Below are 22,511 nucleotides of genomic sequence, written 5' to 3' on the forward strand. Positions count from 1 at the left end.
TAAGTGCGTCCACGAATAAAGATCACGCAGGGGCCCGCCCACCGTCCAGTAATCATCCGCATAGCGCACCGCCCCCTCGCCAATGGAATTGAACTTTCCATGAGCGTGTAATCACGCGCACCTATTCGCGCGTAACTCCATACTCCCTCATTGGCCACTTTAAGAGAATGATCTCCATTGGTCCACGTACTCATTCTGACAGCGAAATATAGCTGCCTAAAGCAATGGCTGTCTAGTAAATTCATGTAGTTTCCAGGGGTAAAATATATAAGAGAATAATTTCTTTTCCACCACAATAATTTATTGTTCCCATATCTCCAATGATTTGGCTTTCGCCATTTTTGTACGCATATACGATAAACAAGTAGCGAAGGAGAAAGTACCCAGAGATTATTTGTGTTATGTCCGAGAGGGATCTTTCTTTTTTATACTAAGAATCTTACACAGATCTCTCTCGTTTACGATTTTTCTCATTAGCTATGGGTATCTGGGAATCATTTCTCAATTGGCTTCGAAGGTATATTTATTTTTTATTGCTATATTCTTTGTTTTATTTGTTGTGTTATGAGCTTTGCAAAGTATAATTGGTGAAGGCTTGGATAAACAGACGAACAAAAATTATAACTTATTAGAATTCAATTGAGATTGAGGATTTTGTGATAATGTGCTAACTGTTGAGGATTTTGCGTGCTGTCGATGGGTTAATTCTATACGGGTATGTTGATGTGCCGTTGTTGGCTTATGGATTTGACGAGTGTTATGGTTGATGGTGTATGAATTTGTTCTGTGGTGTATGATCTATCTTCCTTTTGTTTGTTTCTTTTTTTTTTTTTGTATTTGGTGTGTTATCTGTTGAATGTTTGATTATTATCTCTGGTGCCTGTGTCTTCGTATTTGTTTTATTTTGAGATTACTGGAATTTAGAATAAAAAGATAGTATGCGTTTTGCCTCTTCTTTTGTTTGTTTGGGATGACTGTTAATTATTAAAGACTGTCTTTAGTTGAATGAGTTTTTGATTTGCTGGGCACCACTGTGAGTCTGAATTTTATAGACTTAGGTAATAATGGTCATGGTAGTCCAGCATATGTTAGAAATTTACATGATTGACTTTCATACCATGGAAAAGAAATTGGAGTGGGAGATCAATGACAACAAACAGTTGGTCTGTTTAAGATGTGGGCATAATAAGGTTGGATTTTTAGGCAATGAGATGTTGAACTGTCCACAAAAGAATGTTTTTTTCAACTCTATCCAGCGTTCCTCATGTCTTGTCCACTTTGGTCACTTCTGAGAGAGTTATGGGGTCGGAAACTTCTTAGGTCATGAAACCTCTCTATTGTACTTCACTGCTACACCTCCCAACAAGGCATGACAACGAACATTAAAGACTGTTTTTTTAATTAGTGTAAGGAGATTTTCTAGTTTGAAACGACAAGAATCTATTTTGTCTTTCAGTACAAGTGAGCGTAGGATAATCCTCTCAATTGGCATGGGAAGTACTTGTTCGCATTTATCACATTGTACTACTGAAAATTTGTAAATATTTTGCTAGCTATAAGAAAGGATTTCATGTCTTCCCTTCCAAGGATCCCCTTCCAGCTGAAATCCTGTATCTTTGCCCTTAGATGGTCTCTTATTATTTTTCTCTCCTACTCCATGGCAAGGCCTTGAGAACAGTGTTGTGACAGGCGCTTGCCTTAGCGCCTTTGGCGAGAGGCGAGGCAATCTGGCAATGGCGAGAAAAAAACAAGAAATGGCGAGAGGCGACGCGGCAAGAGAGTGCGACAATGACGTCACCTTTTGTTTTTCTTTTTTAAAAATTGACATCAGGTTAATAGTTAAAAGGCAATCTTAGGGTTTTATTTGGACAAAGATACAAACCGCGACTCTCTTCTTTAAAGTTCATAATAGGGGTTAATAGTTGTCACTCAAGTTCTACACTTTTAGTATCTACTACCTACTTTTAGTTTTTGAATTGAAATATTTACTAATATCTATTGCTATTGAGATTTAGGTTATTTATTTATGCAATTAAATATTTTAAGTTTTTGGTATTAATTGACGCCTCACTTCAAAAAGGCAAGTGCCTCCGCCGCCTCACCGCTTCCCTCAAGGCGAGGCAGACCCTTGTCGCCTTTCATCGTCCAAAACACTGCTTGCGAACTTATTCATTTCGTCATTGTATCCTTTCGGTTCATTTAATTTCCAGACCATTCCCTTCTTTAACTCTTTATTTGAACTTTCCCCCAAAATCCATCTTGAAATTCTTGTAGCTTTTGACTTTTCTAAGTGTCTTGCAAAATGATTTGTGTCTTCCTTGGGAGTCAATTGTATCCTTTTTAATGTTTCATCAAAAAAGGCAAGCGCCTCGCCATTCGCCTCGAGGCGAGGCTGACCCTTGTTGCCTTTCATCGTCCAAAACACTGCTTTAGAACTTATACCTTTCGTCATTGTATCCTTTTGGTTTGGTTTATTTACTTTCCAGATTTGGGGACCATCCCCTTCTTTAACTCTTTATTTGAATTTTCCACCTAAATCCTTGCAATTCTTGTAGCTTTTGACTTTTCTAAGTTTCTTGCAAAATAATTTGTGTCTTCCTTAGGAGTCCTTGCTGTAGACAGATTCTTTGTTGGTCAGTGATGGACCACTTCGTATCAGAAAAATAAAGTCTATATATGTGGTTTGAACGCCTTCTCAATTTTCAAAAGGACTAGTTGCTTACTGGTGAAAGTGAAACAATTTGTAAAATAAATCTTCAGGGCCCTTTCTGCTTTTGTTTATTTGGCAATTTATACCTCCTCTTGAGCTTCCATCATATGCATAACTTATTCCTGAGGTTCAACTGGGTGGTACCAGAAATAACTCGACCAAAAAACTAATGACAGATTTTAAGATGTCACCATCCATTATTCAGTCTTGTGTCATCCCACCTTAGATCTTGTAGTTGTTATTAATGTAAGGTTTTTCAGTTATTGTGTTCTGTCTCATTGTTATTTCTGAGTTTGGAAAGAAAATAAAGTCTATTGTTATCTTCTTTCTGAGGTGGACTTAAAAGTATAAAACATGTCAGAATTTTGATATTACAAATGCACTTGTGCTGATCACTATGTTTCCTTTGGCTCTTATTAAATGATTCCTCATGTCAAAACTTGCTTGTTCCAGCCTTTTCTTTAAGCAGGAAATGGAGCTTTCATTGATAGGATTGCAAAATGCGGGAAAAACATCTCTTGTAAATGTTATTGCTGTAAGTAAATCACTTGTTAACCTTCTAGTGCCAGCTCATCATTATGGTTTCACTTTCTTTGCTTCCATATAACTGATGGAATCTGACACCTTAATGACTTTGTTCCTCTCTTCTCATTTTTAGACTGGTGGATACAGTGAAGACATGATACCTACTGTAAGTATTCATTGTAAGGGGTCTGATACTAGTTTTTAGTTTTTGGCCAGTTCTGCTGAATACTTCAAAGTGATCTTTCATAATTATACAAAAATTATTGGTATTCAGGTGGGATTTAATATGCGCAAAGTGACTAAAGGAAATGTCACTATAAAATTGTGGGACCTTGGAGGTCAACCCAGATTCCGCAGTATGTGGGAGAGATACTGTCGTGCAGTTTCTGCTATAGTGTATGCATCTCCACTCGAGCTTGTATTATTCAAATTTACTTTAGCAGATATATGAATCTGCTTATACACTCATTTAGAAGATAATACGTGGTAGACAGTGGCTCTTCTTATGAATTGAGGTGAATTTAATTTTCTCCATGGTTTATTAATGAACAGTTTAATTGAATCTCATGGTTTGCCTGATCAAGCTATCTGATCTAGTGCTTGATAGATCTATATTTATATGCCTTCGATAGGTGGAATTCCTTGATCTTGACCATTTCTGTGTATTTAAAGATATGATGCTAAATAATGTACTTCATTGGAGTTTTGACAAATTTCATGGACCTCAAGTGTACTTAACATACATGAATTCCTGAATTATAGCCTTGAGCTAATTTGGTTTCCGGATTCTTCAAATGTCCTTCCCTGCAGTTATGTTGTTGATGCTGCTGATCCTGATAACCTCAGCATTTCAAGTAGTGAACTCCATGACCTGCTGAGCAAGCCATCGCTGAGTGGTATTCCATTGCTGGTGCTGGGAAACAAGATTGACAAGCCTGATGCCCTGTCCAAACAGGCTTTGACTGACCAGATGTAAGTGCTTAGTTTACAGTATGGTTGGTTTGTGGAAGGGAGGGAAAAGCTTAGTCTTTCACTGTAGGTCCAGGTCCATAAAACAGGAAAGGAAGGAAAAGAAATTATCTTTCACATGCTTTAAATACCTCTGCAAGTCCTTTTCAGATCTTAGTTGCAGAGAAGATTGGATCATCTTAACCGTATCATCCCTCCTGCTAACTTTCCTATTCTTTAAACCACCCCTAGAATCAAATATATCTTTGTTGACTCATCTTAAAAAAACATTATGTTGTTTCGCAGGGGATTGAAATCAATCACTGATAGAGAAGTGTGCTGCTACATGATCTCGTGCAAGAATTCTACCAATATTGACTCAGTCATTGATTGGCTTGTTAAGCACTCGAAATCAAAGAGCTAAGGATGACAAAATCTTTTTTGTAGTGGTGCTGATTTGTATGTTAAATTCGCGAGGCTATTGGTTTTTCTGCTGGTTTCTCCAGAGTTCTTGTATTGTAAATTAAATTATCGTCTATTGAATGAGTTGTTACATGTTTTCTCCCTTTGCTTTTTTGTCTCAACTATCTCTGCTGTGTGCGCCATTCCTCTTAATAGTGATTGTGGCACGAAATTGTGTGAAGGTACGGATCTTTTGTTTATTTGAAGAAACCTAAGTAATCGTAATATTTCTGTTATATGGGATCCCGAGGTGATAATGCCAAATTATCTGTATTTTTGATTATGTGAGCTTCAAACTATGTCTGGCTGGAAAATTCTCTTTTAACATTGGAATGATGCCGGGGGTTTCTATTTTATAGGTGATGGATAGCTTTTTTTTTTTTTTTTTTTTCATTGTGTAGGATATATAATAAATAGATCAACGTTTATAGGGGAGTAACTTGTGGCAGGGCCATTATACACACACCGGCAGCAATAGTAGTTGCTCCCGATTGCTAGTATTTTCAACCTGACAAGTAGAACTATTAATATTTTCCAGACGTCCCTATCGTAACTTTTCGAAGTGATAAACCTCCATTTTTATCAGCTTGTAAAATATAAAGTTCCCACATTATAGTAGTGGTAGTAGTAGTAGAAATATGTAGTCTCGCAAGTGCACCTGTTTAGATGTAGATTGTTCAGCCTATGCATCAGACACCTGCAGTCTGAGAGTAAAGATGGAATATCATCATATAACTTATTTAGGAGTTCCACAACTTGGCAACAATCCATATGAATCTCCAAATTTATATAACAAAATTGAATGGCTAGTTGAAGTCCAAATCGTAAAGCCTGAGTTCTGCCTCTAAGGAGCTTGGAGTACAAATTCTAGTGACAAAACCTAATAACCAGTCCCATTTAAAATTTTTAAATACACCCGCTATATAGCCTAAGCGCAATTCACTATCAAAGGTAGCATCTGTGTTTAGCATGATAAAAGGAGGGGCAGGGGACATCCATTTCTAGGTCATCAGTTTTCTAGAAGGTTTACATCATCCAACTAATAACCAGTGTTCAGTTGCAGTAGCTATAATGTTAGTAAAAGATGTTTGAAAGCCTGCATTATCAAAAACATATTTATTGCGGACAAGCCAAATCATCCATAAACAGTATCCCAATAAAATTTTATTAGAAATTACAGAAATGACATCTTGATGAGATATAATATTGAAAAAGTGTTGTAATAGAGAGCATGCCGATGAGAATTTGTAACATATGGTTGTAATGAGTGCATTTGTTCCATGACCCCTAGTTGAACCCATAATGGCTCAACTGATTTACAAGTTACGAAAATACAAGTGACTGATTCCCCGACAGATGAATTACATTCTTTACATGCTGGAGAGGGAATACAGTGGATATGATGAGGCCAATAAAAATCGATTATGGTTCAGAAGTCAAATAAAATGACAAATTTTTTATGACAAATCAAGCTTCCGGCTATGGATGAGTTTGCATATTCAGCCGAATCATTGGATGAAAATAAAAATATCTGATCTATAGTACTATACAGCATATTACTTATGTGAATTGAGATGTAATCAGGTAAATTTTATTCAAAAAAAATGTGGGTTTAAGAAATAAATCAATTTTTGATATTGAATTGTCAGAAAATATTGTTTTAGAAAAACCATTTCCACCAAATGTGAGAAAATGACTTCATTTTTCAACTATTTATGCTATCAAGTTCATTTTTTTCTAAAAAAGAAAATCTTCCTCCTATTAAAATCCATATCAAATTACAGCTCGTCTACTGTGATCAGCAAAGAGCGGGGAATAGGATTATCCTGTAACTGCTTGTACAAACTTCACTTCACTTCTCCATGGAAGCCTCCACGGGACCTCCACATCTTCCCTCTCCGTCACCGTCAATAGACGTCGGAAAGTTAAAGCAAAACCTCCTTCAAAACGGCATTGTTCCAACTCCCAAAATCATCCACGCTCTCCGCAAAAAAAAACTTCAAAAAATCAACCGACGCCTTGCCAAACAAGCCGCTAAAGAACCCCCGCCACTCACAGAAACACAAAAACGAACCCTAACCGAAGAATCATATTTCCAAACCATTAAATCCGAGTACAAAAGCTTCAACAAAGAGGTAAGAATGGTGGGAAGGCCTTGGGAGAGAATTGAGAAACTCAAATTGCAAGAGCTTTCTAGTGAGAGTAATGTGTATAGTGGTGATAAGTTGAATTCTGAGCATTTGTGGGAGCTCAGTGATATAATTGAGACTGAAAGAGATAAGTTTTCATGGCTTTTGGATAATGATATTGAAATCAAACAAGGATGGTTGGATAATGAAAGGGATAAGTGGGATTATAGACAACGTCGTAGAGGCGAAGCTGAGACAATTCGGTTCATCATTGATAGGTTTGTAACCCGAACTTATTTGAAATTGAGTTGTTACTATTGTAGTACCAATAGATGTGCAAATATAGTTGAATCATGTCCAACTAGTTTGCCTTAAGTTGTAATTGTTGTTGTTGTTCTAGTACTATGCATAAGTGTGTAAATTCTGCGTGTTTACAGTATGCTTAAGAGTTGATTTTGGAGCTGATAATTTTCTACATTCTTGTTGTAGATTGAGTGGGACGGAATTAGGTGTGAAGGATTATAAGTTTTCTAAGTTGATGAAACACTCTGGATTGCAGTATACTGAGGAGCAAATGCTGAGGTTAGTGGAAGGACTTGGTGAAAAGGGTCAGTGGAGACACGCATTGTCTGTTGTACACTGGGTTTACAACTCTAAGGAACATAGACGCAGCAAAAGCAGGTAGATATGTTTTATCAGCAATTAACCAAATGTTTATTCGTTTATGTAAGTAACTACGATGTTCTTGTTTAAGAGCTATAGTTTTGTCAGTAATTTTTAAGAGCTATAGTTTTGTCTGTAATTAATCTATCATATTTGCTGTTTCTATTTTATTGAAAAGGAGAAACTATAATGTTCGCTTTATCTAGGTTTGTGTACACAAAATTGTTGGCAGTTCTGGGGAAAGCAAGGAGGCCCCGTGAAGCTCTTCAAGCTTTCAATTTGATGAGAGTATTTCCTAGCTTTTATTGTTGGCTTCTTCTTGAATATACACATATGATGTGGTTGGAGAGAGTCTTAACACTTTGTGATGTGTTTAGGGGGATGTCCATATTTACCCTGATATAGCAGCCTACCATAGCGTGGCAGTTACACTTGGCCAAGCTGGTTTGCTCAAAGAGTTGATCAACATCATTGACTGCATGAAGCAAAAACCCGAAAAAATAAAGTACATGCGGAGGAAGAATTGGGACCCTGTTCTTCAACCGGATCTTGTTGTATATAATGCTGTATGTAATTGCTGTCCTTTATATTGTATTTTTTCTTTTCTGATAAAAAATAGTGTTTTTTACTTCTTGGTCCCAATTTATTTTTTATGATTGATAATCTGCATATTTGAGACTTCGTTGGTCTTTACCTAAATGGCTGCCAGGTTTTAAATGCGTGTGTGCCATCCCGCCAGTGGAGGGGAGTGTTCTGGGTTTTTGAGCAGTTGAGAAAGAACGGTCTTAAGCCAAATGGGCCAAGCTATGGACTCGCAATGGAGGTAGTTCATACCTTCCTCCTTTTTCGTTTAATATGACTTTGTAGTTTGTATTACTCGCGAAGTTTAAGTGCTTCTTGAGTTACAGAAGTAATTAGGCTGTCCAAGTAGTTATAGTAGCCTTGTAATCGTTATGCTGCAATTTTATTGAAAGGTAATGTTGCAATCTGGAAAAATTGACCTTGTCCATGAGTTTTTTGGAAAGATGAAGAGAAGTGGGGAAGCCCTAAAAGCTCATAGTTATAAAGGTAAGATGGTTTTCTTTTCTCTTCCCCGCCCCCCAAGGAAAAGAGAAAGAAGAAAAAAAATGCAAAATTTTTTAACATAGAGACTTATTGCGGCCTTCTTTTAGTTCTTGTCAAATCTTTCTGGGAAGAGGGAAGAGTCAACGAAGCCATTCAAGCGGTGAGGGAAATGGAACAAAGAGGAGTTGTTGGAAGTGCCTCAGTGTATTATGAGCTGGCTTGCTGTCTTTGCTACCATGGGATGTGGAAAGAAGCATTCTTGGAGGTAGGATACCCTTTTTCTCTTTATCTGTTTTTTTTTATTTTATGGTTTATATAACCTAACTTCCTTGTGCTAGTGAAGCTGAAGTTATATACATAATTATTTGGACTTTTTCAGAAGTCAGATCCTTTGCTACTTACTGCATAAAGAAGTTCCTTCGTCATTTCTACGCTTAACGTACAGCAGGACTAATGGATTAGATAGTTTTTTTTTTTTTTTTTAAATATTAATAGTGCATTTCTTTTACTTTTGGAGAACACAAAGTTTGCATGTAGTAAAACACTTTTTCAGGCTAATTATAAAGATTGTCATTTAAAATTAGACAATTTATTGCGTATTTCTTTGTTTTAGACGATACTTATTCTGACAGATGTTGGATTCTAATTGAAATCCAGCAATAAGTTCATTCTAGCAATTTCATACATCCTCTCTTAAGCTTGATTCTGTGTAGTTCTTCAAGCCCGGTAGTTGAGGAATGTAGGTATTTTTGGCTCTCGCCTTTGTAGCTAAGACTGGTGTCATGATAAGCTTTATTTTTTTCCTAAAAAAATTGGAATTGTTGGTTATAGTATTTGAAGAGGAATTCATTGTGTAACCATGCATTGGTTGCTTCCATTTTATTATTTTGACCTTTGATTTTTTAGTCATTCAAAATTTTGTTCCCTTCAAATAATGCATCTTCCGTGTTATTATGCTCTCTCTCTCTCATTGAAAAGGTGGCATAATATTCAATGTATCTGCTGACATTCGAGAATACTCTCCTCTGTGTAAATGTGCCTGCATGATGATTCATCTTCTGTTGATCTTTTGATGCACAAACTCAATGTCAGTCATTCCACTCTTACTGCAGATTGAGAAGATTAAGATGCTATGTCACGCAAGACCTTTGGCAGTTACCTTTACTGGCATGATTTTATCATCCATGGACGCTGGACATGTTGATGGTTGTATATGTATTTATGAGCACAGTAAAAAACACTCAGAACCTGACATAGGAATTATAAATGCCATGTTGAAGGTTTATGGCAAGAATGATATGTTCTATAAAGCTAAGGAATTATTTGAGTGGGCTAAGACAGAGAGTCCTGATCCTCAACTTAGCCGGGTTAGTTCTTCCCGTAGGCCGGATGCATATACATACACCTCGATGCTTGAGTGCTCTGCTTGCTCCCTGCAGTGGGAATACTTTGAGTATGTGTACAAGGAGATGGCTTTAGCTGGGTATCGGCTTGATCAAAACAGACACGCGTACCTCTTGGTGGAAGCATCAAAAGCTGGGAAGGTAAAATTTGAAAGACTATTGTATATATCAGGACCCGCATTTTATGATATCTTTTTGACACTGAATGGCAGACTAACACCCTCATTCCAGAATCCAGATAGAAAGATATCTAACCAATGATGTCTACCTGGTAGAATGTGTAGGCCTATAGGTTGATTCAACTAATTTCAACTGTTTATCTGCAATCGAGCAATAATAAAAAGAAAAAGTTTGAGTGGAAAGAAAGACCAAGTACTTTTGTAATTGTGGATTTAGTTACTTATAATGAGTTGATTGTATTCCAGGTGAGTCTCTGTTTATGGAGTTTTGTCAAAAACCAGTTGTTAGAACTAAGGTTAAACACAGATTCATTTTGTTTATATTTAACATTTCCTTTTATAAGCTTCCTTCATTGTCGATGCAGGTGCATTTGCTGGAGCATGCCTTTGATGTGATACTGGAAGCTGGTCAAATACCTCATCGATCATTCTTCTTTGAGATTCTATGTCAAGCTACCTGTCAACATGATCATGAAAGAGCCGTTGCTCTAATTAAATCAATGGTTCATGTTCCTCAAGTCAGTGAAAAACAGTGGATTGTCCTATTCAACAACAACGATGAAAGAATTAGCCATTCTAGTTTGAGGGGATTATTGGATGTGCTATGCAGCCAGAGTTTGGGATCAGACGTGACCATTGTAAATTTGTGCAGGGCATTGGAATCTCTTTGTGGATCGGGCACTTCAAGAGTGCTTACAAACAACGAACCTGTTAAATTAACAGATGCCAGTGTTATGACAGCTGATATGGATAGAAGTCTATATAGATGCAATGAGCCTTCTAATACAGATGAATTATCCCTTCAGCATGTTCAAGTTGATGAAGATGACTGTAGTGATGAAGCCTATGATGAGAGAGAAAAAGGTGCCGATAGGGAGTTAGTTTTGGATTTGTCACACTTGAGTCACAGAGAAGATGAGAGAGCTGGGACGTACACAATCTTTGAGCTTTCTGATGAAGAATTAACTTCTGATGACCAATCTGATTACTCGGATGACATCGATCAGTTAGGACTCGGGATGTCTAGTGATGAAGATGACCACGCTTGTGAAACCAAGGTTCCGTCAGCGTATGAAATATTAAAGACGTGGGAGGATATGGGGAAAACAGATCCTACATTCTTCAACATTCAATTAGGCCGGATGTGAGTTTCCTTTCACAAAAATTGCTCCTTATGATCAGCCCCATTGCGAAAGGCAATGAAATGATGCCGGAGATTGATTATGCTCAAGGGTTCCAGGAATTTCTACCTTGTAAACATGGAGTGTTGTACCCAGTGAGATAGTTGGGAATTTCAACTAATTTAGGGAAAACAATAGCGGAAGGAACTTGGAAAATCATGTAAAAATGAAAGTAGTTCTGTTATCCTAGAAAAAAAAAAAGAGACATTTTCCAATTCAAACACACTTTTCCCACTACAATTGGCAAACACCGAGTCTGAAATGTAAGCCAAGTAAACACCAACCAATTGATAGTGCTTATTGTTAAAAAAATAAATTGACGTCTTAAGCATACATTCTCTCAAGTCAAATCCTACATTCAACTTACCTACCGAGGATTAATTTGAACTGATCTCATTAGTTTGATCCGCTTACAAAATTGTTTTTCATAAGTTACTGTCATGTTGAAAATATTAAATAATGATGAAGAGTGTTTTTTCCCAAAGACTTGCTGTTGTTCATTTTTAAAGCTAATAACTTAAAAATAGGAGGATTATTTCTTAAATTAGTATATATTTAAGAATTAATAAGCGTAAAAAGAAAATATATTATGCAGGTGAGGTGACATTTTGGAAATCCAAAGTACTCTCAAGTTAACTAGCCAACTGGTCACTGGTTCGAACGACGCCGTTGTCCACTTCAGTCCCCTTCTTCTTTCACCATCTTCCCACTTCACTAAAACCCTAGAACACAAATCCTCTGCAAATTACTGAAAATGGTATCTCTAGTTTCAAAAACCCCATTGACTCGACTCTTTACCCGGATCCGCGCCCCATCATTAGCTTACCCTCTATGCACAGCTACAGAAACTCGAACCCAGAAACTGGAGCGGATCGCCGACCAACTTCTCGACCTTAATAAGCTCGAAAAACATGATTACGCCATCCTATTCCGGCACAAAATGGGCCTTAATAGGTACGGGCCAGCTGTTTCGGGTCTGGGTTCCGGATCTTCCTCTTCGGGTCCCGGTGCAGCGTCTGCAGATACAAAGGCGGCGGAGGAGAAAACTATTTTCGATGTAAAGCTTGATAAGTTTGATGCGGCAGCGAAGATTAAGGTGATTAAGGAAATTAGGTCTTTTACTGATTTGGGTTTAAAGGAAGCTAAGGAATTGGTAGAAAAAGCCCCAGCAGTGGTGAAAAAGGGCGTAACGAAAGATGAAGCTAATGCTATTATAGAAAAGCTCAAGGCAATAGGTGCTACTGCGGTATTAGAATGAAACTTTTGAATTTTGTTTCATGTTTTTACATTCAAAATTGTTACTTTTATGGGGAATAGAAATGAAAATGGAAATTGTACTCCATTTTGATGAACTTTTTTGGTTGCACATTGCTAGGGAGTTTGCTACGTTGATTTGTGATACTTGTTTTATGTGTCCCCTTGCTGTTTATAGTCCCTGGTTAGTGCTTCAATAAACTATTATGTTAGGTTATTTGTCCTGTGCTATAGAGTTGGTTGCAATTGTAATAACTTGCTGGAATTGTGGATGTTTATTATTCTTGGGTTGCAAGATCCATTTTTGCTCCTTCGTTACATGGATTTATTTATAGATGACTTACTACAGTGATAATGTGTAAGTATCTGATATGAGTACATTTAGCATTTCTCTTAATTTGTAGTGTATATTAGAAAATCTGCACGAAAAGCCCACATCCGTGTAGTTCGTGTTGACATGGATGCATCAAAGCAATTGTAGCGGTGTAGGGTTATTTTCCACTGGCTTTTTTTTAGTAATACGTAGGTTTACCTTGTTGATCAATTGCTTATCTTAGTTTATTTGCAATCTGCTTGTTGAACTTGTTGTACCTTGCTGTGATTGGTGGTGTTGACTGTTCTCGGACTGCAAGATTCATTTCCTCTCTGCTCCTGTATTTCAAGTTTTTTACCACTGATTATTTAGGTAGTTACACTGCGATCATTTTTATATAGCATGCTCCTGCAGGAAATCTAAATGCCAGTGCATAGATAAATACCCAAATTTGATGTGGACAGCCTTGGTATATGACCACCTATATCATCGTATGATTTCTCAATTGCTAGCATATTATTTGAAATCTCAGAAGGCTAAAGATGATTGGATTTCTTGTAGATCAGCAATCCAAACAATTACCATTGAGTTTTCTTAAATTTTTGTGCTACTGTAGTTGTTGAACTGCAATTATACTTGGTTTCTCTTAGAGATATGTTTCCTTGGTCTTTCTGCAATTGGTGGCCATCAGTATGCCTCTCTCCAATTCAAATGTTAGATACCTGTAAGTGTTAGTTATCACTTGAGATATCATTCTTTGATTATTGCTTATCTAAGGCTAAGCTGAATGGCCCTGCTTGTGTCTAAGATGTCCTAGTTCAGTTGTAGCCGTTTCCTTTTGCATTCATAATCTGTCAATGTATGCATTTTCATGTAAAGGACTACAACTAGAATGTTGTGGTAATATCCATTGATCCATGTTGAATGTAAACTCATTGGGGATCTACATTATAGTTTGTTCAGCATCTTTTGCACAGGAGTTCTTCCATGACCTTTGCGTTTGTTCTAGTCTTTGTTTGTCATCTATGAATAATGGAATGATATCACTGGTAATCTACTCAAGGTAAATTACCTAGGCTCCCTGATAATACAGCAGCAAATTTCAGGAGCATAGAACCAACAAGAAAGAATAACATTTGAGGTGTGCTCAGCTGCTCATTTCAGGCTTAAAGGAGCATAGAGCTCAAATAATGGACGCCCAGATAACATTTGCATGTGTATCAACACTGTAAGGAACGAATTGAGGTAGTACCTGGAAGAAAATGTGATGCAGAACATTTGACACTAATCGCCGAACAGAAATTGACACATTGTAATTCGTCGAGAGTGATGAGATGATGATAACTGATTAAATTTAGAACCATAGACGCGAATGAATTTGACCTGTTTATATACAGTTTTCATGTCACATGAATGGCTATATGGAGAATCAACAAATTTTGATGTGATATATCAAAAATATTTAGCGGATAAAATAATTTGTAAATGTGTAGTAGTATCAATATGTATAAATGACACAAAACCTTAAATTACGCTCTCATGCCGGAAGGAAAGAATATCAAATTAAAGATGCTACATTTTATACGTTGATAATGCAAAACTTCTTTGATTTACGCTACCACAATAGTTTAATCAATGAGAGCACATTACTTCTCTCCTCTTTCAGTTATTCAGTAGCTTGATGGTAAGCAATTTTTTACTCTGACAACATATAAAAGTAGAATAGTTCCAAAAACAGTAACAAAATATCCTGGGAAACAAACAAGGTCCATATAAAAGTTTCTACTCCCCAGGAAAGTCAACACTGGAAATTGATCCTAAGGAAACAATTGCAATATTAGAAGCTCCTGGAAAAGCTAAATTCTTTATCACATTTGAGATATTGGTTGAAGAGTTATTGCATCCCTTATGCCATGGCGCTATAACCAGTTTCTCAAGATTTTTTGCATGCTCAACCAAAGACTTCAAGAATTCTGAAAGGAGCTTTGTTGCGTTAGCTTTGTGTAGACAACTACAACAGTTTGAAGTAACCTCTACATGCTTCAAATTCTGTAAGGAGCCTCTGAATATGTTTTCATGCAAGGAGAGGGAAATGTCTCCCCACAAATCAAAATCTTCGTCTCCTGACGAATCAGAGTCTTTCTCTTCCGACGAATTATATTCTCCATCCCAAGCATAGAAATCGCCCTAACCACAAATCAGGGTAAGTGGTACGCATAGCAACTAGAAGATACTTAAGTAGATGTGTGGATTTTAGAATGGAGTGTTATAGTACTGAAGTTGCGGAACACCACACACAAAAGAATCTGAACCGAAATATAAGCAACATAGTAGTCAAACAATAGACAAGCAAATGCAAATACTTTGCAGAAAATAACTTTTTAGTTAGAAGGTGTATAATAATGAGGGAGGCCACTGACAATAATTAAGGGAAAGTACTAAGATATTGTAGAAGATTTGCAGTTGAAGCTGTAGGAGATCAATAGACGGTTGAATGTAATATTTTATGCCAAACAAAAATAAGAGCTGATAACTCATTGTAAAAGGAAGAAGTGTCTTCAGTGCAGTAACACTTTGGTCGCATATATTTATAAAATGTAGGTCTGATAGACAACGGCTATACATAAAACAGCTTGACATCCAAGGCTATATAACAATCACTATGTGATACGGAAAATATAAAGGATGGAACCTATATAATGAAACATCATTCCCTATAACTAAACGGAACAAACACGAGGGAGAAATTGAAAAGTGAAAAGAATATAAAGGTATTTCGAAGCAAGAAATCAATTGAAAACTTACCTCTTGATGAATTATCGTCAAATTCTCTAGATAAGGAGTTGACCTTAAGAGACAGTCTATGCCGAGAATGGCCTTTTTTGAAATCCAAGAATTTATCGTCAACTTTTTGCACTTCAGCAAAAGTAATGAAACAGCTTTCTTTTCCACCGCCAACACATAAATCATCTAAACGGGAGAGAGAATCAGAGTAGAAGATAAGTACATTGAGTATCACAATATCAAATTTATAGGGCTTAAAAACATCCCAAACTCATGGGTTAAAGTTTCACCCTTTACATCCCCCCTCCCTGGACAAGAGAATATTAAAATTATGGTCTTCCTTTGATCTTTTTCGAGCCTTGGAACTTTCCAATAGTTTCTATAAAATATTAGAAAACAAACGTACTTTACAAGGAATTCCACTTAAAAGCTACTGTGTGATGGTAAAATCCAACCAAAACTAATTTTAAGTTCAGAATCATTTTTACTAAGTTCAGAATAATATCCAACATACACTACGTCTTTGCTCCACTGCCTGTTTCAGCAACAAAAAGGTTGGACAAACTTCAGAGGAATTGCTTATACAAGAGAAAAGAATACAGAACCTTCAACTTGGTAAGATGGGAAACAGGCACCACATATAAGAAGGGAGGGAGGACTTAAGAGTAAAGAAATTGAAGATGCAGAGCAACAGCTTACTGCAGAAGTAGTTATGAAGATGTAGGAAAGAAGAGAAGACACTTTGGAGATCTATCGTTATGGTAAAACATGCACTCCTGATCCCATGGATCACTAAACAGGTTCAGCAACAATCCCTGTGGTATATGGAGGCATATCAGAGTCCACTGAAATTCTTTTTTTGCCATCACCTCTTCAAGTTGGAACGGGAAGCATACAAGTTCTGGGAGGATGTATGGCTAGGCCAAACACCACCGAAGATGCAGTATCCATCTCTTTAAAGTATTGCACAAACACAGGATGCTAGAGTTTCAGAAATGCGGTCTGAGCAGGAACGGGTTTTTGGTCTCAGATGCAGCAAAAGTGATTGTAAATTTGACCGTGTCCTCACTTTTGCTTCAACTGCACAGCTGTCCCCGTTATCTTCCAGAGCTGAATCTCTCTTGTGGAAAGGAAACACAGAAGGTAACTTCAAGATCAAAGACTAATATCATCTATCTAGGAGATTTTCTGGCAGCAACACATTTTGGCTTTTGAAAAGCATATGAAAAAACAAAGTTCCCCTGGAAGTAGGAAGCTTAAGAGCTTTGCTTTACCTGGCTGGTGGCTTAAGGAGCTTGTTCAACCCAGGAGAACCTCCAAAGAAGAGGGGTCAACGTCAATGGAGACAAAAACCTAGGTGATTCCTTTCCATCTATCCTAGTGTTGGTGGATAGTGTTACCTGATACGAGTGTTCAGGAAAGCGTGATACGGAAAAACACGCTAAGGCTCTGCATCATGCATTACGTGAAGCGTGAAGCAATGCGAATGCATCATTGAAGCGAAGCAGTGAAGAAGAAGAAGTCGCAGTACTGGTAGTCGCACAGTGAAGAAGAAGTCGCAGCAATGGACTTCAAAGTTAACCTTATAAAATTGCAGCAGTGGTTGTCACCATGGGAGGCTCTTTTTTTAATTTAAAATTGACCCTAAATATAAAATCAACACGAACGGACTCTTTTTTAAATTTAAAATTGACCCTAAAAATAAAATCAACATGATGTGCTCGCATCAGCTACACGTAACGAGAGGGGCTCGCATCGCTTCGCATCATGCGACGATAACACCGCCTGGTACTACCTATTGCTAATGGGAGATGGCAGATATCCCGTGAAATTAGTCGAGGTGCGCGCAAGCTGGCCCGGACACCACGATTATAAAAAAAAGAGGGGTTTGTAGTAGGTGCTTATGATGTGAGAGACACATAGAGAATATAAACCACCTCTTCATTCACAGAAAATCAAGGACTTATTTGAGTAGTGTGGGGATCTATACCTAGGATAACAAAGGAGTAGACACCAATGACCAGTGCTTACTCAGTATCAAATCTTTATGCACCAAAGGAGTACCTATATATGCAAGTCCACCTTCTTCTCATTCACTCAATACTAATAACGAATGAACTTTTGGCTATTGATTTGTTTGGGTGCGATTGGCTCGTCTAAAAAGTTTCCTTTTTTTCAAAAAATATTCTTAAACTAGCCTCTCTATTGCTTTACTTAATGTTGTGATTATTACCATTACTTTCCTTTTAGCCTATAGTAGTGTTTCCTTGGTATCCAGATCCAAGATTAGGTAGACCTTCTATCTTGTTTCGATTGTACCTTTTTGTGTCTGTTTTACTGTTAGAGCAATACATATACATATTAAAGAGACAAGTTTTACACCTGCATCATTGTGCTCTCAACTTTCTCTATATTGTTTTAGGTCTTCTGGAGATTCAGAGCTATCTAGTCAAGATAGACCCTTTTTTTTCCTTAATTTGCTGACTTTGCTCCTTCTATTTGAATTATTTTCTTTTTTGAATTATGTGTATCCAGAGACTACTATGAATTAAAAAAAACGGAGTTATATTCATATTCAACATAAAAACGGACTGGAGATTTTCTGGGCTGAAAACTGACCTCGATAAACCAGCATGGGACCATTAGCTCATTAGCACAACGTACACTTGCCAAGAGAAGTTCCACGGTCTTGTCAAATACACCATCAACAGAGAAAGTAAGATCAGCGTGGACTAAAGATGAAAGGTCCCCTAGTCTAATTTCCACACCATCAAAATGCCCCGAAATCTTTAAATGTTGAATATATGGAGCAACTATTTCGAAGGAACAATCACCTCCAAATGAACCCCAATCTCCGTCAGGATGGACATGATCAATCAATTCCAGCCTACTACATTTTGGAGAAGTTAAATGTAAACGATGAAAACCACAAAACTCACATAGCTTCAAAGATTCCAACTGAGGACAATTTGTTACTATTTGTTCAATATGTTCATCCCGGAGAAACAAATACTTTAGCGTTAAACTCTTCAGCGATGTCCAATTTAGTACACATTCTTCTGGTATTCTGCAAAACTCGCAACGAAATTTTATAATAGATGAACAGCTACAGAGAGCTTGTGGCAAGACATAGGGAAAGGGATCATCATCATAATACCATATTTCCAGGTCAAGATCCTCGACTCTTTTCTTCAAAGCAATTTCAAGCCACTCGTCAATTTTTGAACTATAAGACGAAACAAGGCAAAATCGGAAATATAGAGTAAACTTTTTAATTTTAGAGCAGCAAAGGAGCGGTAGTACATTGTCCGTGAAGGAAACAAACTTATTAATCACATTCACTCTATCAACCCAATCGGTATATGTGTTGTCAAAAATAAGGTTGTCTATACAAGTCCAGGGATATTGCCAGCGTTTAGAGAGAATAGCTGTTCTGAAGGCATCTTGTATAGGCAACTGAGAAAGAATTCGGACAATAAGATCGTCTGGTAGCTTGCTGATCCAATCAATGCCAGTTACTTCACTTTCTGTCTCAATCTTCACTTTTTCCTGAGGTGGGTTTTCAAGAAGCTGGCTTTTAGAATGTCCATCATCATCAAAACAGCCAGGGGATTGGTCTTGCTCGCTCTCCCTTTCAAAGTTCATTGCAAGAATGAGAGACCTATATACTAAACCATTAAACCACTACTGTACCTGCTCTGCAAAAAGATCACAAATTAGTAACCTTTCAAAGTTCAGTACAAGAATGATAGACCTATATACTAAACCACTACTGTACCTGCTCAGCAAAAAGTTCACGTATTAGTAACCTTTCAAAGTTCACTGCAAGAATGAGAGACCTATATACTAAATCACTCATGTACCAACTCCTACCATTTACTCCCTCCATTCATTATTTGAATTGACACACCTCTTAAGAATTACTCCCTCTGTCCCATTTTACTCATCCCAATTTGACATTGCACATTGATTAAGAAAAACAATTAATAGCATGACTACTTTACCATAGTGTCCCTACTAATTTGGAGAAAAAACAATTAATACTAAGGGTAAAAAAGAAAAAAAAATTGTCTTGTCTGGATTAAAGAAAAATGACAAGTAAAATGAGAAATCAAATTAGGAAATTTGGGACGAGTAAAATGGGATGGAGGGAGTAATTAATAAAATGATAAATTTACTACATCACCCTTTGATTATAATGAATTCAATACTTGAAAAATTGCAATGGGAAATGAATAATACTTAGTAATAAGGCTAAAATAAACATACAATGGTAAATCATCTCTTCTTCCAAACTGGATAAGCATAAGCTTACATCTATTTTTATTTTTTACACTATAGTGGACAAGTAAAAATGAACGAAGAGAGTAACATTTATCTATATTGGTTAGACGAACCAAACACTCTCTCCTCTTAAAATTCGAGCTCTTTAGTAACCGATTTGGAGGCCAAAAGTGCTTTTTTTTGAAGAAAAAAAAAAGGTGAGGTGTTGGCCAAGCTTTTCAGGAGAAAATGACTACTCAAAAGCTAAAATATAGATTTTTAAAAAGCTTGGTTAAACACTAATTCCTGCTCAAAAGTTTTTTTAAAAAATTTATTGATCATACAAACTGCAGTAAGCTGATTTTTGAAGCATGACCAAACAGGCCATCATAATTGATTTCCGCTCTCTCTGCAACAACAACAACAACATACCCAGTGTATTCCCACAAGAGTGGGGTCTGGGGAGGGTAAGATGTACGCAGTCCATACCGCTATCTCCGAGGAAGTAGAGAGGCTGTTTCCGATAGACCCCCGGCTCAAAGTAGAGAACAGTAAATAAAAGGGATGAAAACATAATAGAAAATCAGGAATAAGAAATAATAAAATAGACATCAGAGAAATATGAAATACGAGACATAAGGGCGACACGGAATAAGAAAATAGGTATTAAGACATAAGACCTAGTGCACCCACCTAGTAATAACCTACACTTCCATAACAAGGACCCTATGAACACGGACCTAGGCTTACTAACCCGGGTACACAAGACTCTCCAGACTGCAAGCTACAACCCACACACCCGCATTAGCCTTCTACCCTTATCTGCGACCTCCACACCTTCCTATGTAGGGTCATTTCCTCAGTCAGCTGGAGCTGCTCCATGTCATATCTAATCACCTCCCTCCAGTATTTCTTCGGTCTACCTCTACCCCTCCTGAAGCCATCCAAAGCAAGCTTCTCACACCTCCGGACTGGGGCATCTGCACTCCTCCTCATCACATGCCCAAACTATCGCAGTCTTCCTTCTCGCAACTTGTCTTCCACTGAAGTCACTCCCACCTTCTCCCGAATAGTCTCATTTCTTACTCTGTCACCTCTAGTAAGCCCACACATCCAATGCAACATTATTATTTCCGCCACCTTCAATTTTTGGATGTGCGAGTGCTTGACTGGCCAACACTCTGCACCATACAACATGGTCGGATGGACTGCCACTCTATAGAATTTACCTTTAAGCTTAAGGGGCACCTTCTTATCACACAACACTCCCAAGGTTAGCCTCCACTTCATCCAAGCTGCTCCAACACGTTTAGAGACATCCTCATCAATCTCACCATTTCCCTAAATCGTAGACCCAAGATAATTAAAATTGTTCGTCTTACAGACATCCTGTGAGTCCAACCTTACCACTCTTTCGTCCTCCTGTCTCAAGTCACTAAACTTACATTTCAAATACTCAGTTTTGGACCTACTCAACTTAAACCCCTTAGACTCAAGGGTTTGCCTCCAAACCTCCAATTTGTCATTCACACCTCCCTCGCATCTAATCAATCAGAACCACATCATCCGCAAATAACAAACACCAAGGCACCTCGCCTTGATTGCTCCGCGTCAACACGTCCATCACCAATGCAAAAAGGAATGGACTAAGAGTCGATCCACCCGGGTGAGAACGGCGGGAGGAGACTCAGAGAAGTTTTCGGTCGAGACCGGGTTGCATCAAGGGATCGACTCTTAGTCCGTTCCTTTTTGCATTGGTGATGGACGTGTTGATACGGAGCATTCCCTCTCTTTACTGCCTAGAATTCAATTGATCTGCTATAACTACAAATATGCCAATTAAGAAGTTAATTCGAATTTAAAATAAAAAAGTAGCGAATAACTCAAAAATGTGTTGCCCAGATACTTATATTTATTTACGTAAGACTATGGATAAACAATGAGACGAATCTAAGCAGTAAGAAAAAAACAACTAACCGCTCAACGGAAGTCAATCCATTGTGTTTCGTCGACTATGGTGAATGAGAGAATTTGAAGCCCTATAACCCTAAATGTATTTGTGATGAAACCGACCCAAAATGATGGCGCCAAATGTACCCAATAAACTCGCAATCAGAACTTGTTTAAAAGGAAAAATTCATCATTTTAGGAACTGGCTACAATTACGTAGGTTATTAATAATTTGATTTTAATTTTGTCATCACATAGTTTGTTTGTTTATTTTTTCATACTAGTTTAACTTGTATTTTTTATTATTTAAAATTAGATAATTTTATCTATTACAAAAAGTTTTAATGAAATGAAAAAAAGTTAAAATTACTTCTCAAATTGTCACACACAAAATAGTATAGGCGCGACTAACACTTGTCTGAACGAATCAACCGAAACCAAACTTAAATACTTTGGTGGGCCGTCAGGGCCAAGCTAAAGTTATAAAAAACCATATATAGTCGAGATAAAGATATAGTATATAACAAAGGGGAAAGGACATAAATGTCACCTCATCTAAAATATTTCCACTAATATAGTCATTGATTTGGCAATTCCAATAGATAGTCATTTAGGCTTTTCTTTATTAGATAGATTTAATAAAAGACCAATCCAACAACTCGGATCTCCTAAATAAATGACC

At 37.3% G+C, this 22,511-nt stretch overlaps 4 protein-coding genes across 5 annotated transcripts; 3 read left to right on the forward strand and 1 right to left on the reverse strand.

The window, feature by feature from the left end:
* The first annotated feature begins 242 nt into the window (after positions 1 to 242).
* Positions 243 to 4,749, forward strand: LOC107860183 (ADP-ribosylation factor-like protein 8a). The gene is made up of 6 exons (XM_016705456.2): positions 243 to 517; positions 3,164 to 3,245; positions 3,369 to 3,401; positions 3,510 to 3,631; positions 4,046 to 4,207; positions 4,490 to 4,749. Exons 1-6 carry the CDS (start codon positions 480 to 482, stop codon positions 4,605 to 4,607), a joined length of 555 nt encoding a protein of 184 aa, XP_016560942.1. The 5' UTR covers positions 243 to 479; the 3' UTR covers positions 4,608 to 4,749.
* A 1,563-nt stretch (positions 4,750 to 6,312) lies between these two features.
* LOC107860181 (pentatricopeptide repeat-containing protein At5g67570, chloroplastic) lies at positions 6,313 to 11,486 on the forward strand. The gene is made up of 9 exons (XM_016705454.2): positions 6,313 to 7,052; positions 7,264 to 7,455; positions 7,644 to 7,725; positions 7,815 to 8,003; positions 8,147 to 8,260; positions 8,412 to 8,505; positions 8,610 to 8,767; positions 9,615 to 10,046; positions 10,450 to 11,486. The coding sequence occupies exons 1-9, from the start codon at positions 6,508 to 6,510 to the stop codon at positions 11,230 to 11,232; spliced, it is 2,589 nt and encodes an 862-aa protein (XP_016560940.2). The 5' UTR covers positions 6,313 to 6,507; the 3' UTR covers positions 11,233 to 11,486.
* Positions 11,487 to 11,524: 38 nt separating this feature from the next.
* Positions 11,525 to 12,837, forward strand: LOC107860182 (50S ribosomal protein L7/L12). The gene has a single exon (XM_016705455.2). It carries the CDS (start codon positions 12,020 to 12,022, stop codon positions 12,521 to 12,523), a length of 504 nt encoding a protein of 167 aa, XP_016560941.1. The 5' UTR covers positions 11,525 to 12,019; the 3' UTR covers positions 12,524 to 12,837.
* A 1,551-nt stretch (positions 12,838 to 14,388) lies between these two features.
* LOC107860180 (putative F-box protein At1g49610) lies at positions 14,389 to 22,060 on the reverse strand. Of its 2 annotated transcripts, none has more exons than XM_016705453.2 (4): positions 21,857 to 22,060; positions 18,236 to 19,309; positions 15,638 to 15,802; positions 14,389 to 15,019 (listed from the first exon to the last, which is right to left on the reverse strand). In XM_016705453.2, the coding sequence occupies exons 2-4, from the start codon at positions 19,259 to 19,261 to the stop codon at positions 14,615 to 14,617; spliced, it is 1,596 nt and encodes a 531-aa protein (XP_016560939.2). In that variant the 5' UTR covers positions 19,262 to 19,309; positions 21,857 to 22,060; the 3' UTR covers positions 14,389 to 14,614. The 2 variants fall into 2 exon arrangements, with proteins under 2 accessions (XP_016560939.2, XP_016560938.2); XM_016705452.2 differs by having other exon boundaries at positions 18,236 to 19,314; positions 21,857 to 22,059.
* Positions 22,061 to 22,511: the final 451 nt, after the last annotated feature.

The sequence above is a fragment of the Capsicum annuum genome, chromosome 2 (genome assembly GCF_002878395.1).
Source record: "Capsicum annuum cultivar UCD-10X-F1 chromosome 2, UCD10Xv1.1, whole genome shotgun sequence".
Lineage (NCBI taxonomy): Eukaryota > Viridiplantae > Streptophyta > Magnoliopsida > Solanales > Solanaceae > Capsicum > Capsicum annuum.